The sequence below is a fragment of the Primulina eburnea genome, chromosome 2 (assembly GCF_022965805.1).
Source record: "Primulina eburnea isolate SZY01 chromosome 2, ASM2296580v1, whole genome shotgun sequence".
Classification (NCBI taxonomy): Eukaryota; Viridiplantae; Streptophyta; class Magnoliopsida; order Lamiales; family Gesneriaceae; genus Primulina; species Primulina eburnea.
The window spans coordinates 5,253,088-5,272,859 of NC_133102.1; the positions used below are offsets into that span (position 1 = coordinate 5,253,088).

At 35.0% G+C, this 19,772-nt stretch overlaps 1 protein-coding gene across 5 annotated transcripts; it reads right to left on the reverse strand.

Annotated features, from left to right (window-relative positions):
• Positions 1-134: 134 nt before the first annotated feature.
• LOC140822613 (DEK domain-containing chromatin-associated protein 3-like) lies at positions 135-18,460 on the reverse strand. 5 transcript variants are annotated; one of them, XM_073183412.1, is made up of 13 exons: positions 18,342-18,448; positions 17,928-17,975; positions 17,042-17,819; positions 16,882-16,915; positions 10,944-11,023; positions 10,552-10,611; positions 10,350-10,460; positions 10,170-10,250; positions 9,953-10,030; positions 1,336-1,795; positions 1,097-1,209; positions 635-665; positions 135-547 (listed from the first exon to the last, which is right to left on the reverse strand). In XM_073183412.1, the coding sequence occupies exons 3-13, from the start codon at positions 17,729-17,731 to the stop codon at positions 372-374; spliced, it is 1,914 nt and encodes a 637-aa protein (XP_073039513.1). In that variant the 5' UTR covers positions 17,732-17,819; positions 17,928-17,975; positions 18,342-18,448; the 3' UTR covers positions 135-371. The 5 variants fall into 5 exon arrangements, with proteins under 5 accessions (XP_073039513.1, XP_073039539.1, XP_073039532.1 ...); XM_073183438.1 differs by having other exon boundaries at positions 17,042-17,757; positions 18,342-18,434; XM_073183431.1 differs by having other exon boundaries at positions 17,042-17,771; positions 18,342-18,432.
• Positions 18,461-19,772: the final 1,312 nt, after the last annotated feature.

Consider the following 19,772-nt stretch of genomic DNA (forward strand, 5'->3'; position numbering starts at 1 on the left):
AGCGCGTGTTCTTAGACTTTTGAAGTTTAGGAAGATTCAAGTGTGGGTTCTTAAACTTTAGAAATAATATGAATCTCCTGAGAATGCACGGTGAACTTGTACGGCGTTTTATATAGTGATAAAACACATTTACATATCCAAAAAATATTATAATATCACATACTAATTTAATTTTAATCGGGAAAAGGTTTAATCCAATATACTATTGAGGCTCGATACCATAAAAAGAAAGAAATGTACGACTCTATCACTAAACATAAATTACAGCTAATACAAATCAAAGGTAACCAAACACATTGCTACTCAGAACCATGACCAATGTCTATTTCTAGTGAAGAAACGAAGCAGCTGAAGGGGGATTGGGTTTTAGTTCACACCAGTTTTTCAGCCTTCACACTTCGGGTAGACGCCTTCTTCTCATCCTTCCCAGCATCACCACCTTCATCATCTTCTTCATCTTCCGGATCAGCTAGATTAGTAAGTTCCTCCTGAATCATGAGCTTTATTGATGATTTTCTTGGTGCCAGATCCTCACTGAATCTTTTGGCTGAAATGAACAGGAATTTATTAAGCAAAAAACTAGCTGAAGGTAAGGGAACCTAGTGAGACTTAAAAGCTAGATATGAAACATTACCAAGTAGCTTCAGAACATCGGTGAAAGTAGCCTGAAAAAATATACATATTCAATATCAAGTCAGTTGAAACAAAACAAAAAACAAAAAAAGAACACGACTCAGAAATACAAGTGTAAGAAGAACGAATTTTTTTGATATTTCACTATCTTGACCATGAATGAAGAGAAAAGCAAAGGCAAGACAAGATTAATTTTCTTTTAAAGAACTTCCGAGCCATCAACAGACATGGCACAAATATCATTCTTACCAAACATAATTTGGTACTTGATTAAAGTACAATTAGACGCAACAATTTCGACAAAAGGACTACAGAGGAAATAAGACCATGTCTCCAGCTACAACAGCATTAAACAAGCAGACACAAATCAAAAGTATGAAAATGTTCAATTTGTGTCGTTCCTCCCATCATCTACCATCGTACGAACCCAAAAACATTAGAGAAAAGGACTTCTAGTACTCACAGTATTGAAGTCAACCTCTTTTAGGAGTTCACAAATAGCATTCCTAAGCTCATCGTCACTTGGTGTCACTTTAGCTTCCTTGGGTTTCTCTTTACCTTTAAGAACTTTTTTCCCTTATTTAAACATAAGCAAACAAAATCAGAATAACAATCCAGTAGAAAGAGAGAAAGTTTTCATACAATAAATAAAACAAGAACTTGAATTTTTTATCTGCAAACAATTGATCATGCATTTCTTACCCATGCTCACGCTTGATGGAGACTTCTTTGGAGTTGATGTTTTCTCCTTGACTATTTCATCTTTCTTTTTACCAGAAGTACTCTTTGCACTCGTACCTTTATTGCTTTTAGAGCGACTGTGTGGTGATTTTATAGGTTCTCTCTCAGGCGGAGGATCGGCCTTCTTAGATATAGTAACTTTCTTGGTTTTGGCTTTTCCAGTGGACCCCTTCTTCACAGAAGACTTGGCAGATCCTTGCTTCTGCTTTACTTCGTCCTCATCAGCTTTTTCAGATTCACTATCTTTCTCTTTACTTTCAGCTCGTTCAGACATCTCATCCTCTGACTTCTCTAGAATGCCATTTACATCTTCATCTTCACGGGCTTCATCATTCTTGTCCTCTGATTCATCTTCTGAATAAGGTCTGCCCTCCTTTGTCTCCTTCCCCTTTCTAGATGTACTCTCAGTTTTCTTTGCACTCTGGATATAACAAAGATGAAAAGGGTTTAAATATAATCAGCAAGGATTTTTTTCATATGGCTTGAGACATCAAGTTAGTAACTTAGTATGATACTACTATTTTAGTTCATTCTAATTTCAGAGCCAAGCTTCCAATTATGGGGGGAAATCAATGGAACGCACATGCTCTCCCAGTAAGCTTCTTTATTTTTATTTTATTTGCTTTGATTAAGGAGTAAAGGAGTCTAATAGGAATTAAACTAACAGTTAAATATACTTTATCCTCAGATTCAGGTGTCAAATGTCATCCTCAACATCACCACACAGACTGCATTTCATAAGATCGAGAAGATCATAGAATGGCGGACATTTTTAGTGATAATATGATTGATTAAGAAATGATACAATAAGTCGTGTGAAAACAGAGAAAACAGTAAAATACATAGAGAAAAGAGAGAGACTACAGACACATCATCATTATATTATATGAATAAAAAGCTTATGTTCAACATGATAACAATTCTTAAATATGGTGACAGTTCAATTATTGAATAAAATGAAATCTTCAAACTTTGGTCTGAATTGACCCTTTGTTAATGCATCAGCAATATTTTGTTCAGAGGTGACAAATGACATACAGATGACTCTGGTGTCCAGCTTCTCTTAAATAAAATGTCTATCAACTTCAATATGCTTTGTTCAATCATGTTGTACGGGGTTATTCGCAATGCTGATTGCAGATTTATTATCACAGAACAGTTTCGTTGGAGTTTCAAAGTCCATCTTCAGCTCCTCAAGCACTAACTTGGGCCATAATATCTCACATACTCCGTCAGCCATAGCCCTAAGTTCAGCTTCAGCACTACTTAGGGCTACCACATTATGTTTCATGCTCCTCCAAGTGACCAGATTAGCCCAAAGAAAGGTGCAATATCCAGTAGTGGATCTCCGATCTACGAGTGAACCTACCCAATCTGGTCAGTAAAAGCTTCAATGTTTCTTCAATTGCCTTTTAGAATAAAAGACCTCTTCCCGAGGTATTTAAATATCGTAGAATCTCGTAAACGGCCTCCATGTGATCCTCGTAAGGTGAGTGCATGGCTTACTACACTCGAGGCAAAAGCAATATTGGGACTTGTATGTGAAAGATACATGGGTTTACTTATAAATACAAATATATAAAAATTTTAGGGACTTTATTTTGTTGTATTTGTTACTTATCTAATATTTTTATTCCGTATGTTGCGCTTATCTGGATTAATTAATATTATTGTCGATTTGACCAAATGCGGAAATAAAATTAATTTTGGTGATAAGATCAAATAATTCGATATCAAGTATGAAAGACCCCAAGAAATATGGAAGGAGAAAACACTGCAAAGAATCTCGATAATTAAGAAAATAATTGATGGAGAGTTTTGAACCATTTTCCAATGTGATTTTACAGTACTCCAAGGACAACAAAATAGCACAAGAAAGGAAATAATATAAAGTAAAGAATATCTTTAATTATTTCCTTAGGCCGTGAATGTGACACTTGAAATTTTGGAGGAATTTTGCAAACCTTGTCACATCCTCGTAGAGTCCACCTCACCTTGTGAGATAAAGGAGTTTTGGAATGGGCAAATCTCTTAGATATTCACGTGGAGGCTTCAAAAAAGAGTTTTGGACTTTTAAAATTGGCCAATTGATGAAAGGTAAAAAAAGGCACTTCCCGTACAAAAGAGAGGGGAGCAAGGGAAGCACTTCACGTACATGAACAGAGGAGAAAGTAGAAGATGGAACTTGGAGGACATATGGCAATCTTCTCGGGGAACTTGGAGGAGGAAGGAACTTTTTTTTTTTTTTTTTGATAGGAAACAATATTTTATTAATAATGATAAATCCATATTACATTAAGCGGACTAGAGGTCCACTAATCGTAACCTCTAAAACTTCTAACAATACACATAATACCAATCTCTCAAAATATCAGAAATAGACCATCCATGAAAATTTTTATCTAGTCTAATCCAATTTGCTGTATTGAATTTTATTTTCCCCCAACATTCTTCTGAAGTTTCGTCAAGATCTTGGAAAATTCTCCTGTTTCTCTCCAACCACACATGCCAAGTAATTCCATGAATCACCATTTTCCAGAAAATTTTCCCTTTTTTGCCAAGCATTCGGCCCAAATCAGTCTGAAACAAGTCTTGTGTTATCTTTGGTACAACCCAAACCAAATTCAATTCTTTTAAAGCCCTTGCCCACAAAGCATAAGTGAATTTGCAATGAACGAACAAATGATCTTGTGTTTCCTCATGATTACGGCACAACACACACCAGTTTGGTGAAAGTGACCAAGTAGTTAATCTCTTTTGCATTACCTCGGCTGTCGGTAACTTCGAAAGGATAGCTGTCCAAGAGAAAATCTGAATTTTTGAGGGAATACATGTTTTCCAAATGATATTGTAGAAATTGAAACGATCTGAGATAGTAGTATGTTTGAAAAAAGAATTGTAGAAAGATTTGACAGTGAAAATCCCAGAATTATCCCCTTCCCACTTTTTAAAATCATCAACTCCTACCACCAATCTCACACCCTCCAAAATGCCCAATAGCGAAGTTAATTGATTAATCTCGTCTTCGCGGAGAGATCTTCGAAAGTGAAAATCCCAAGATATTGAATTTGAAGAAGAATCAATTAAAGCAAAATGAGAGACTGATTAATTATGGCACAAAGATAACTGAAATAAAGAATGAAACAAAACTTTGAGAGATGACACCCCCAACCAAATATCCTCCCAAAACCTTATTCTATTCCCCCCTCGAACCACTAGTTTAGTAAGTCGGTGATAAGTCGGGTATGACGCTGAAATAAACTTCCACGGGCATCTAAAAGTCACATTCTTAGCCATCCCCGCATCCCACCCATTTTCTTGTAACCCATACTTACTCTTTATTATTTTTTTCCATAGCGTATCATTTTCCACATTGAATCTCCACCACCATTTCCCCATTAAAGACATGTTCCGCAAGCACAAATTCCCAATGCCCAATCCTCCTTTTTCCTTCGGTCGGCATACTCTTTCCCATCTCACCATATGACAATGTGAATCTCCCTCATTTCCATCCCACAAAAAATTTCTCATGACTTTCTCCATCTCCCCCGCCACTCCTTTGGGTATCTTAAAAAGAGACAACTAATATATCGGCAAAGCTGTCAAAACCGAAGCAATAAGAGTCAATCTACCTCCTTTTGACAAGAACGCCTTTTTCCAAGTAGACAATTTCCTAGAAACCTTAATCATAATAGGCTCCCAGAATGAAGACTTCATTGGATTACCCCCTAGAGGGACTCCCAAATATTTTATCGGCCAATTTTCCCTTCGGCACCCAATTTCAGTGGCTATATTTTCCTCATCCACAACCTCTTGGTTTAAACCCAATAAAGCACTCTTGTCCCAATTAATCCTCAAACCTGACATATCACAAAAAACTTTCAAAATCCTTACCAGAAACCTTAAGTGTTCCTCCGTCTTCACAAAGAACAAAGTATCATCCGCAAACTGTATGTGTGAGACCTCAACCTTCTCTCGGCCCACTTCATATCCTCTTATCAAGTTTCCTTCCTTTGCTTTGTCAACCAATCTTCCCAAAACATCGACAACCATGTTAAACAAAAAAGGTGATAACGGATCTCCCTATCTAAGTCCACGGTACGCTATAGCAATAAAGACGTCAACACACAGTAAAATTGACTAGGAATAGATTCGATGTCAATGTACGGTATTAGGTGAAAATTATTCCACAAGATTTAATTCATTTAGATCTAATTAAATTCAATTAAAAACTGGATGGTTAGATTTAAATATGTTTATTAACTCGATGAATCGTTTAATAAATAAGTTGGAGATATCATCGTGATTGTGCAAGATTTAAATAATTAATTGGATTTTAACACGTGTCAACATAATAAAGTTTGGTGTTGTTGTGTGTCTTAGTCTTTTATTTGATTTGAACTTCTCCTTGATCATTGAATCCGTCGTATTTAATTGAAATTGTGTTATTTAGTTAGTTTAGATCAATAATTTATCTCTCTATCATTTTATTTATTTTGTCCATCTTAAGTTAAATAATAAAAATTCTAGTAATTAAATATTAGTCTATGTGAGATCGTTCCTCGGACTCATTACCATTTACTATTACTTGACCTAATCCACTTGCTAAAATTTATTCTCTCCCGAAATTGTCGGTCACTTACAAACTACACATTGGTATCTCCTTTCGATGTTACATCCAGTTTTTGGTTTGGTTTCATGGGAGTATCACTTGGTCTACGGCCAGTCATCCTTGTTTCCTCGAGAAGATCCAAGTACTTCCTTTGTGAGAGAGATTTTTTTCCTTGTTTGGGTAAATCCATTCCCAAAAAATAACTTAAACGACCTAGATATTTAATTTAAAATTCTGATGCAAGACAACGTTTTAATCTAGACATTTCAACATCATCACTTTCAATAAAAATTATATCATCTACATAAATTAAAAGTATGTTTTACAAACATAGTTATCTCAAGATAGTTATCTCACCATAACCATAACCAATCAAGATAGTTATCTCACCATTTCCAGTATGTTTCACAAACATTGTATAATATGTCTGTCCTTTAGTATAACCCTTCTTCTTAACAAAACGAATTAAAAGTTTCTGTCTTTAAGTATAACCCTTCTTCATAAATCAATGGGACACAGAGAAGGTCTCATTTAAAACTGTCGAGGTTGTTTTAAAATTTAAAACTCTTGATGGCATCCTATTAACCAAATAGGTAGCGGTGAGAATTGCTTCTGCCCATAAGTATTTAAGCACTTGAGCAGTAAACATCAAAGACCTAAGTACTTCAAGGAGATGTCGATTTTTTATCTCAGTCACCCTGTTTTGTTGAGGAGTATCGGTACAAGAACTCTCATGTGTTATACCTTTTGTTGAAAAAATGATCCCAAACATTTATTAAAGTACACATTCCCATCATCACCACTAAATACTTGAACTTAACTTTAAATTGTGTTTGAACCAAATTACAAAAGTGTAATTTTTTTTAAAATGTTGGTGTTTTAAATGGCCCCCACACGACTATGAACAAGTGAAAACGGTTTTAACGCCCTATATCGGATAGCATGAAATGTAGCGCGATGATGTTTTGCAAATTGACAAATATCATCTCAGAACACGGATGTATCCTTTTTTCTAAACAATGTTGGAAACAAATGCCGCAAATATTGGGAACTAGGATGACCTAATCTGCGGTGCCATAACATTACTTCATCATCGCTAGAAGTGAAAGAGGAGATACGTTAATAGTCTTTTGAGCTTGTCCACACAAGTCGTTACCATTTTCAAAGTAACAAAGACCACAAATCTACTTAGAATTTCCAATCACCTTCCCCAAAGAAAGATCCTGAAACACACAAGAGTTTGAAGAGAAGTTCCCACAACACTTCAAATCTTGACTCAACTTGCTAACCGAAAGTAAATTACACGAGAGACTAGGGAGATTTTTTGAGATAGCAATTGACCCTTTACTAGCAATACATACAAAGAACCATAACCAAGTTTAATTTTTTGGTATGTTGCACATGGATGGTAAGAAAAAAACAATCTAGAAAACCCTGTTATATGGCCAGTTGCACCAGAGTCTATTATCCAAAGGTAGGAAGGGTAGGTCGACACGTTAAAGGCTGCATATTGTAAGAAACTACCTTTTTGGGCAAGGAACAAAATGAGGATGATAACTAGGAAAATTGTACAAATTGGAACAACTTATACAGGTGATCTAATTTCTCCTTGCAGAAAGACGACGTCCCTGGTATGACATCGTTATTTTCCAGCTCCTCGGCTCTAGAATGATACACCTCTGAGCCACTTTTGTTCTGCTTGAACAGTTTCCGTGTTCTAATTTCTCCTTGCAGAAAGACGACGTCCCTAGTATGACATTGGTATTTTCCAGCTCCTCTGCTCTAGAATGTGATACATCTCAGCCACTATTGTTCTGCTCGAACAGTTTCTGCTTCCCCCCAGGGCTTTTGTTGAACAACAATGGCCTTATTGTTGATGTTGAATGATGTTGATTTCATTCGAGGAAATCCATCTTTCTTCCGAAGATTCAATTTTCCAAGTAATCTTGAAGATTCATCCATGTCTGCTGGTTGCAAGCAGTAAAAAAGCCCAACATCTGGGTCACAACCTTCAAATCCAACCGTTTGTATGTGGGCTTGATTTTTTTTTCCAAGTTTTTTTCCTTTGTTAGGCCAGCCCCTTTTCTTCTGGACCAGCGTTAAAAGCTTTAATGGTAAATTGGGGTGGTCAATTTCTCTCTCGCTAGGGTTTTTCAGCGACACAACGAGATTTTCAGAGCCATGGCTGTGATATCATGAAAACAAAGAAAACAACAAAATATATAGAAGAAAAAGAGAGACTACAGACGCAACACCATTATATTATATTATATTATATTATATTATATTAATAAAAAGCATATGTACAAAGGCCTATATTTATACATTAGCAATTCTTAAATATGGTAAATGTTCAATTATTATTCCCTGATTTTTTTAGGAATAAAGTACTCTTGATTATATGAATTAAAATCTTTCTATATCTCTACAGCATTTTTTTGGTTGAGCGAATCAATTTAGATAATAGTTATTAAAGTTGTTTAAACGATTAATTAAAATTAAAAACTTTTAAACAACAAAATGTGTAAAACAATTAAAATTTGAATTTTAAAAACTAATTAAAGTAAACAGGTGTATTTGAGGTATTTGAAAAATCATACCACCACACATGAGTTTTGTCTAATTATGCCAAAGTTTTATAATATAGTATAGATAATTAAGATTTTTGAAGAATAAAGTATATATAGCATCAAACAGAGAATCTATAATCTACCAAATATCAACATTAGACAACTATTAATTGGTGCAAAAGCAAATAAGAATAACCGCTGCATTTGTATTAACAATGCCATTATTAAGGCGTTCACGTCGGTCACTGGAGAGTGATGTCTGCGCATGTAGGTTCTTTGCTCGCCATAACCCATATTAAGGAGGATATGGACAAGGAATAATTTCAATTTCAAATGCAACAGTCATTCACAACTATAAGTTTAAATAAATTTTAGGGTTCTCTTCTTTCCTCCATTGTATCCAATCAACACCCACTCAGTTACCAAATAGTCCTCCACTTGACACTTCCATTTCATTCCTGCATCATGACTGGCCCCACCCCCTTTCTCCACTTTTTTCTTTACCCAATTTCCTTCCATCTTCCTTGTTTCGATTGTTCCAAAGGCAAAACCACGAGATGTCATACTTCAAAACCATAAACAAAAATGTAGCAACCAAAATACTCTCCTTCCCTCAAGCTACTACAATGGAAATTTCGAAAAAGGTTTATTACCCAAAACTAAATTAAGTAATGCTTAACCCATCACCTCTGCGCTGCTACCAAAAAACTTCTTGTTCATGCCCCATATCCAACAATGGCAGCAGCTAGTGCAGTTGCTGCTGTCACCAACACTACAACCAGCGAGTTCCAAAGGCCACTACCACCTTTTACCTTTACTTCTCTCATGTTTCCTTTTTGTTTTTCTCTCATTTCTCTACGAACACCTTTGAGACACTTCTGCGGTGCCATTAGCTTGGTTGTGCAGTAACCCAGTTTGGAATTAAGATTCGGTTTTGGGATGAAAGTCATCGTCAGTAGTTTTTTAAATGGCGTTCTAGTCCAATGCCCAAAACTTTGGGAAACTTTGAAGATAATACCTAGGTTTATCTCTTCATTTTCAGATTCTATGGCCTTACGGTAAATTTAGGCTTCTTATGATGGAAAACACATTTCCCGGCAAGGACAAATCTGTCAACCAAATATGTAAACAATATGGCCTAATGCCAAGCTTAAGGATCACAAGATGTAAACCAAATGCATGATAAAAGCTTGATTATTATAAAAACCCGTAATTAACCCGAGACTACAATCAGCCATAGTAGATAAAAGACATTATAAAAATGACAATCAGATTTATGGTTTATATACTGTCCCCAAGTCATCAGTTAATAGTTACACGTAGTTTCCCAATCTTGAATACATAAAAAAGCAAGTAAGAATCTCAACCTAGTTCAATTTTAATCAAGAAAACTTACCTTGGCCGAGCCTTTTGAAGGAGTGCTACTCTCCAACGCTGACTTGCTGGCCCGCTTTCTCTTTTTGCCCTTGCTTGACTGGCCAACATTCATGACACTTAAAAAATGATTGAACCAAGTGGAGAAAAACTTAAAATTGAAGCAAAATTAAAAATATATAAACTTATTCACTTAAAATATGGAGGAAAAACCAAGAAAAATAAGCAGAGTGTCAAACCTGTTCTTTATCCACAAGCAATTCAGCAGTGGTTGCATGAGGGGCCATCAAAAACTCAATCAACTTTGAGATTATATCTTCCTGAATATGAGAGAGTGAAATTAATGATACACTTTGATAGGAAGTAAAACCTCAGATAAATAGTGAACTTGCTCTTGAAGTAGGAAGAATATCACAAACCTTTCTCGTATTAGCCTTGGAAACTGGTATATCAAAAAGATCACAGAACTCCACGAGCTTCTCTTTGACAATCTTGTCAAGTTTTTCTTTTATTTTTATGGTTTGCTTTTCCTGAGACAATGTTCATAAAGAAAAATTAAAGTCAAAACATTATAAAGAGCCATATAGATCATATACAATGGATTAGTAAGTTATTCTTCACCTCATCGTCATGCCAAACAAACCCAGAGAATCTTGACATGTTGTTCTTAAATTCAGCAGCCTGGAGTCACAAGCACAAGAAGTTTAACCAACTACAGACTACCAGTAACATATCAATGGTGGCAGATGGAGACACCAAGTTAATGTTCAGCTTCATACACTTTACGTGGAGGAAAACCAAGAAACCTACCAAAGGTTAGTTCAAGTGTGTAATATTTATGTAGTTGAGAGTGAAATATAGATCAAAGACACAAAACAGTTAATATCCCATGATGACCAAACCAAGGAGTTCAAAACGCACCACTGAAGATCGTTTTAGAGAATAATCATGCTCCCTTTAAACAATATGATATGATGCTTGACCTAAAATTTCCAAGATATTAAAAGCATTACCTTTCCTCTCCTGCCAAAAAGAATATTATGCAGCAATCTAAAGGTATCATCATTCTTCTTTCTTGACAACTTGTATGCCACTGTAACAAATAAGCGGTTGAAAACTACATGAGATTCATTCATACAACACATATTTGTAATAAATTTCATGAGCAGCAATTGCAAGAAGAATTACAAGTATTGTCACAGCTAAACCATAGAAAGATACGCAAGTTTTACACCCCACTGAATGAACATAATGATATGAATTTTACCAATCACAAACTTTTGTGTACAAATGTGCCTGCATGTGTTTGTTGGAAAAAGAAAATATTCCAGCATTTCGGTAAACAACATTCTTTTCTTTTTCCGAAAGATAAAAATAGCAACTCACATTCTGCATAACTGTGTACAGACCACAGTTAAAGAGATAGATGAGATGAAGCACTTTACTGAAAAATGTATAAGAAGTCGTATTTTACACTGCTAGCAAAACCTTATCAAAGTAAAGGAAATACACATTTTACTTCGGTAGTAAAAATTGAAAGATTTTAGCAAGACATAATTCCAATGATTTTAATTGATATACTGAACCTAATGCAAAGTAATATAAGTATATAACAACATGAAATCCCTGAATTGCTTATAGTAGCCTGAAGATATGGAATTTATGACATTCCTTATGTTTAATTATATACATGGCTTTCAAATGATAACTATAAATCCCAAATAAAAAGTAGAAATATGTTAATGCATTGTATGTGATCATGTGATCGAAAGTTTATCAAATCATCACTTGACAATATATAAGCAATATGATTGTAATGCTTATCATTTCATATTGGAAGTGTAATAAGAAGAGGCAATCCCAATCAACTTGAGACAAAAGGTCTGAATCGATGGAAAAGAGCATAGTAACACTTTTCCTTGTTAGCAAGACACTACCCATGGTTTCTTAACTCACAAACAAGAATTCAGCGATCAGTGGATAATATGTTTTTAAATTTTAACGTCATTATAAACTCTTGTGTTTTACGTTTAAAGAATAGAAATATAGTAATCAGTCATGTAGTACCATCACATAAAATATTTTTCAGTAAATAAACTCCTGCCCATGCCGATCCCACACCCCAGGAACAAAACAAAAGAAAGACAAGTAAACAAAACCAAGTTCCCACAATCCTAGGTATATTTTTTTTTTTGATTAGAAACATTATTTTATTTAATTATCAAAGTTCAAGTACAGTAGGAGCGGATGAGTGATCCGCAATCACAAAAGCATAGATTACAAAGACTACAAGCAGTACCGAGGCTATTTTGTCTTCTCCATATTCATATAAAGAAATTGTAAAGGAAAATCTTTGCTCCTTGAAACTGTACGAAGGAAAAGGTAACTTAATGTTTACATAATTTAATAAGCTAATACATATGGGATCTGCTCATGGCACTCCCTTGCCAAAAAAATAGTGACAATATATTGTTCCCGCCTATGTTGCATGGAAACGGGTACGAGTGTCGCATCGAATACGATACAGATATGGCAATACTGCAAATTTTGAAAATATAAAACACGATATGACTATTATACGACAATTATTAGAATATCTATAAATAATGTACAACTTCAGAAAAGTGATTTAATAATTTTTAAAAAAAAATCCATTTTTTTCGAATGTATCCAGAAATGTATCCCCGCTGTATCTATGGCGTATACTAACCGAGTCCAAGACGTATCTGGGTGGTCAAACCTACAAAAAGTCAACAACGCGGATTTTGCCATATCCAACACGAGACACGGATACTTCATGAAAAAAATTTAGGAGTATTCGTGCTTACATAGGTTCCAGCTTAGTTAGAGGTGATTAGAGTCTCCTGATTATGTTAGGAATATAGTCTAATATATTTCCTTATAAATCTAGGTATTTAATCGCATATAAGATAGCATCATTTATTATTTAAATGAGCATTCTACGTATATGCGACGAGTGCACAAACAAATAGCATATTCAACCAGCTAGTTAAAAGCAATTAAAGCTTTACATGACAAATTTTAGATTCTAGTCAAACAAATAGTGGTAGGGGCCAGGGGGGCTTATCAGAAAAAGTTCCCAGTAATTTCCAATTATCAACCTCACATAACAGCATCATTCCCAAATTTTTACGGTCAATTATATATTTTGTCTGTCGTCAAATTCTCGTTTTCAGAGTGGGCACCCTAACTAAAAAGGAGGAAGTAGAGCCGTCTCTACTTTGTTGGAGCATGCAAGAATGCTGGGAGTTGAGTGACTGGGGGTTTGGCTGTTAGAGAGCTCCCCAAATAGTATCCCTAGCTGGTATATTAAACGCAAAGATGACAAATCAAGATCTCCCATTTTACTATCTCCCAAAATCACAGCATCGCTGTTGAATAAGATATGGAAGGAATATGGTTTTCATCAAGTGCGGCCAAAAAAGTAACATACTCAAAAGGGAAAATTGTTAAATGTTTGAAACCTGCGGTTATATTTCCTTTTCTGATTCTAACGAAAGATGGAACCAGAAGCAAAACTGTTTGAATTGGTCCGACTGCTGCAGTTTCGGTTACAGTTTCGTTACAGTTTGAGTTTGAACCAATTCAAATTGATAACTATCCTTAAAAAGTTGAAGTCAAGAAAATAATACCAATACAACTCACATGGTAATCAAACTAATAAATGTTCATTATTTAGCATTTATATTACAAAATATTGTGAGGATTTAATTGTTTATTAAATTAAAATTAAATAAAAATAGGGATTAAATTTAATTCATATAAATTAAGTAGTTTAATCATGTAACTAAATTATCCATGTGTACCAGAAGATCATAAAACTTAATATTAATGAATGGTTTCGGCTATGGTTACACATAATTCTGGTTCAGTTTCTTATTTTTATGAACTTAAGATTGATTTACGGTTTCATCTACGGCTACACATGGTTCTAGTTTCAGTTTTTTATTTTTAAGAACCGTAACTGAAACTTAGGTCCTTGGTTCAGATTCTAGACTGCGGATTAATTGCTAATGAGCTGTTAGAAGAAGGGAGGAAAAAGAGGAAAAAAGGATGGGTGTTGAAATTGGATTTTGAGAAGGCATATGACAATGTGAGTTGGGAATTCTTGGACTTCGTTTTGCTGAAAAAAGGATTTGGAAGAAGATGGAGATCATGGATACAAGGCTGTATTTCGAATGTAACATTCTCGATCATGATTAATGGGCGGCCGAGAGGAAAAATAAGGGCTTCCAAGGGCATACGTCAAGGAGATCCTCTATCTCCTTTTCTTTTCAATTTGGTCGTCGATGTGTTAGCAAGGCTGATTGACAAAGCCAGAGAGTGTAATCTTGTAAGGGGAATAGAGGTTGGTACCGAAAGGATCGAGATCTCACACATCCAATTTGCTGATGACACACTATTCTTCGGAAAGGAAGATGATCACATAGAGTTCATGGTTCAAGTGGTTAATTCTTTTTGTGAAATGTCCGGACTAAAAATCAATTGGGAGAAAAGTGCGTTGTTAGGAATCAATCGTGACCAAAGAGAAGTTGAAAGATTGGCACAACACCTAGGGTGCAGTGAGGAAAATTGGCCAATTATTTACCTGGGAGTACCGTTGGGTGGAAATCCGTTGAGAGCATCGTTTTGGGAACCCGTTGTTGCTAAGATGAAAAACAAATTGAGTTCGTGGAAGAAAGCTTTTCTGTCAAAAGGGGGAAGATTGACATTGATTTTTGTCGGTTTTGAATTCCATTCCGATATACTATATGTCTTTATTTAAGATCCCCAAAAGTATAGCCGATTCAATGGATAAGATCTCGAGGAATTTTCTTTGGGATGGAGCGGATGGAGATGATCACATGCATTTAGTTTCATGGGAACAGGTCTGCCGACCGAAGGAGAAAGGGGGTTTGGGAGTGGGCAAAATTGGTTTAAAAAATAAGGCCTTGCTTGGGAAATGGTGGTGGAGATTTGTCCATGAAGAAGGAGCATTGTGGAGGAGAGTAATTGTTAGCAGATATGGGTTACAAGAGAATGGTTGGGATGCGGGGTTAGCAAGAAATGTGACTTTTAGATGCCCGTGGAAGTTTATTTCCAGATTATACCCGACTTTTAAACAGAAGGTCTCTATTAGAGTTAGAGGAGGGAATAAGGTGAGATTCTGGGAGGATAGATGGTGGGGGGATTCCTCGTTTAAAGATTGTTTTCCTGCTTTGTTTCAGCTTTCACAGATACACAATTTGCCAATTTCATATTTTACCATTTTCGATCCAATCTCATTAAATCATTCTTGGGATTTCCAGTTTAGAAGAGGGTTGAGAGATGTAGAGATTGATCAGATGTCGGAGCTATTAGGTATCTTAGAATCGGTGAGGTTAGTGGAAGGGGTAGATGATTCGATTGAGTGGTCTGGGGATTCTTCGGGTATTTTCTCTGTCAGTTCATTTTACGATTCTTTCTTTCCTCATACCTTATTTCCTACTTTCTCCCTGTATGATTCTATCTGGAAAACACCGGTCCCAATCAAGATTAAAATATTCTCTTGGACAGCTTCTTTGGGTAAGCTTCCGACCTCGGAGATGATTCAAAAAAGATGCCCAGGCATTGCACTTTGCCCCAGCCGCTGTGCCTTATGCAGAAATGAAGTAGAAACTCAAGACCACATCTTCATCCACTGCTCATTCACGACAAATTTATGGGCTCGAGCGTTACAAGAACTTCAATTGGTTTGGGTTATACCGAGGTCAACGAAGGATTTATTACAAATGGATTTGGGACGGCTTACTGGGACTAGAGGTAGAACTTTTTGGCAAGTCGCGGTTCTTTGTGTTTGCTGGACTGTTTGGTTGGAAAGAAACAGAAGAATCTTTGAAGACATTGAGGACAAGACCGACAGTTGTTGGGAGAAGATCAAGATTAACGTTGCCATGTGGATTGGAAACCATAAAGATTTCTCGAATGTATCAGCTTTAGATTTGATAAGACATTGGGAATATGTGTATCACTGAACTAGTTTACCATTTGTTGCAACTCTAAGACAGTGAACTTCTAGTCCACTGATGTACTGTTCAGCAAGTTATATTAAATAAAATAATATCGTTTCCTATAAAAAAAAAGATATATCTAGGTTGAAGAAGTTCACAGTCAATAAGAGTTTGGAGCTCAATGTATTACATGCATGGTGTTTGCATCTCTTTTCAAGTATTCATATAAGATTTTTAAAGCTGGTTTATATTCTTTGATTTGATAGTGAGAAAAAGAAATTTCAGTATTGTCGGCAAACTAATTATCCCATTGTAGTTAAATTTAATTTTACACTGCTATTTTTTAGATCTTAAATTGATTTATTTGCTTATGAATTGTTTGAAAATCAATTATTTACATTTACTAATTCCCACGTAAAAAGCAAAAAATAAAGAATTTACCGAGCATGGAAAGAATTTATTGCAAGTAAAAATGCTAATCCAACTAATTCATTTCTCTAAAACCCACAAAACTCCATAAATTCCAAAAAGCAGAAATATAAGAGACTCCAAGTAATTGCAAGCAGCAAATTTAACAAGGTCATGAGAGACTCGTGAGTCCAAGAATTTCATTATATTCGGACACAATAATGAGCGAGCTCACATAATCACAGCTAAAATTGCCGGAAAATAAACAACAATATAGAGTGAAGGTGCATATTCAGTTCTCTTCGCTGCATAGTCGCACACAACCAATACACATTTAAGGCCCACAACCAATACACATTTTAAGGCCCATAACCATTTGCATTGCTAATAAATGCTCTCAAATGATGATGCTCACGAAACTTTTGTCAGCTAATGTAGCGATCAACTAAAGAAGGAAGTACAGAAACAGGACAATAATCCAGTTGACACATGTATCAAGCTTGGTTTGCATAGGTGTATTTAAAAGAGTTAACAAAATTAGAAAAAAGTATACCGTTAGGAATATCTTTTAGTGCAGTTCCACGACCCTGCCACATATAGCAATACACAAAGGAGTAAATTTCAATTCAATGATAAGATATTGGCATTTCATAGATTGAAGGATTAGATTATTGCAGGGTCATGGAAAAACAACGAGCAAACAAAAGGTAAACCTTTTCGACATGGAATTCCTTGGCGGCATCCTTCTCAATGGTGGCCACCAACCTTTCCACAGATTTCCGTTCACGTACAGGCCGGTCAGTTGTGTAAGTCACTGGAGTTTTTGGGTCCTCCTTTTTCTCTGTTGATGTTTCATGTTCTTCGACCTTTTTTTCATTTGATGTTTTAGGCTTCTGCTTCTTGTCTACAGGTTCCTTTTTCTTAATCTTTTCCTTTTTGCCAGCATCATTCTTTGTTCTCGGACGCTTCTTCGTCAGACCTTTCTTTGGTTTAGGCTCTTCAGACCTTTCCTCATCTTCCACTCCAACTTCCTCCTCAACCTTATCTCCAGTTTCCTGGGTTTTCTCCATTACCTCATCCTTGGCTTCCACCTTCCCTTCTGCAACAATTGCTTGCTCATCTTCTTCTTTATTTTCTTCCTCTCCTTCATTATTCTTCCCTTCCTTCACTACCTCTCCATTTTTTACTGTTTCTTCAATTTCCTCGGTTTTATTTATCTCTTCATCCACATCCATATCATTAGCCTCGACCTTCCCATCATCCTTTTTATCTTCTTCCATTGCATTCATTTCGCCTTGATGCTCCTCTTTGTTATCCATCACAGCCCCCGGCTCTTCCTCCAACTCAGTATTCCCATTTTCCAGGGACTCAGGCTTATCAGGTACCATATCTCCCTCACCCATAACAATTCCCAGTACAAGTATTTGACCTCACCAAAACACGCTTTTGAGATTCAAAATAAACCGCACACATTCAAACACAGTATCCTAACTAATCAAAGTAACAACTAAATCAGAAGAAAAGAAAGATCTTGAAAAGGAAAAGGAAAAGGAAAAGGAATGATATCTCTACAAACTGAATGAAATAAGAAAAACCTACTCAGTAAACGCACAGTTGATGCAAATCCAAATGACAATTAGCTTAAACCTACACACAGGAAAATATCGCATGCAAAATTTAATTAGATATCCACACCGCAAACACATTACAAACAACTACACGCAAAATCCACAATTACACACGGAGATCTTACAATCACGAACAATTCACAGCCAACAATCGTCATATCATAAAGAAAGTTAAAACAAAGCTTCAGCTTCAGCCAAAAAAGTAGCAAAAAGCCAAATTTTTTTAAAAAAAAAAAAAAACCCTAACCCGAAGAGATACAAATTTGAAATCAAATCAACACAAAAAGACCAAAAATCAAACCCAAGTAGAAATACAGATATTTAAAGAAATCAACACATTAAATGAAGCTAAAATGATCAAAACAGCGCGTATTCGGAAGCTTACTCTCAAAATATTCGAAGCTCAGTGTCCGACTGTGGTGATTTTGTAATTATCATCCTCCTCGCTCGCCGAGTTCCCCGCATCTGCTATTTATAACTCGGACTTGAAACCCGGATTTTAAATCCAGTTTAATGCCATGTCAGATCGTAGGATATACACTAAACTAACGGCTAGCACATCTACCTCCAGTAATGGACGGTCCGGATTGCAAGTTCGTTAGACAGTCCTTTTGTTGCTGGACTTTAGCACATTTAAATGGGCCGCACGTCTTCAGCTTAGTTCCGTTAGTGGGCCTAATGGATTGACATGGGCCTTTTTACCCAGTTTTTAAGATTAGGTCTGAACATGGTTTTCTCATAGCTAATCACACAACGCAAATCATTTTAGTACACATGATAGGATAAATATGTGATATATAATATAAGGATAAGTTAAAGATAAATAAGATGTATGTGATATATAATATAAAGATAAGTTAACGATAAATAAGATGTATGATATTATATTTAATGTTTGGTATGATTTTAATAAGAGTGATTAAATTTATATATTAAATTGTAATGACAAAAATTAATCTTATCATAACAAATTTTATAATTTTAAAATTGTTGCTTGAGCTCATATTTACTTAATTTTATATATTATATAAATATAATAATTGAGCCCTTGATTTTGTGAGTCAAGTCAAATCTCAATTTTTAAAGTTAATCGAATGATACTAATAATTTTATTGAGATTTATAAAAATCATTTATATAATTATCTCGAGTTCATTTATATAATTATCATATTATATAATATATAAAAGTAAAAAAAATATATTTTTTTTATTTTAATTTTATATTAAGGTCGAAAAGTAAGGGCTTTTTACAAGAGGAAACTTTAAATATTTATAAAAATCGTTTATATAATTATTTGAGTTCAAAACACCATTATTTTGATAATATATAAAAATAAATAAAAATATTTGATATAGTTTAAGATTTTATATATTGAGGGCAATTAAATCATATGTGGTGTTTTTTATCATTAAATTAAAATTATCACATCTTATAAAAGGAGTATTTTATCCTTGTATAAAATTATTTATCATGGACAATATCACGAGCTTTCTAAAAAAATACCAAACGATTTATCAATCACTGACTTATTCAGTGTGCCAAACTATACCTCGTAAACTTCGTTCCTCGCTTCTTTTTTTTCAAGGAATCCCTCATATTTAGGTTATAAATTTTAATACCCAAGGCAAAAGATCCAAAATTATCATACGGAATATTCATCTGATTAATTGTGAAATGAACATTTTTATTTTCTAAAAATTAACAAGGCATTGTAAATTAAATTAAAATGATAAGAATTATAGTAAAAGAGTTAAAGTAATATCTCTAATAAACATATAAAAAAAGGAAATGAATATTAATCGCGTAAATATAAA

Coding starts and splice junctions, on each gene's coding strand:
- LOC140822613 (XM_073183408.1), bottom strand. CDS start 17,731: ATGGGTGAGGGAGATATGGTACCTGATAAGCCTGAGTCCCTGGAAAAT. Junction 11,024..16,881: donor ACTAAAAGATATTCCTAACG/GTATACTTTTTT, acceptor TATTTGTTACAG/TGGCATACAAGTTGTCAAGA. Junction 10,031..10,169: donor TGCTTGTGGATAAAGAACAG/GTTTGACACTCT, acceptor AATGTTGGCCAG/TCAAGCAAGGGCAAAAAGAG.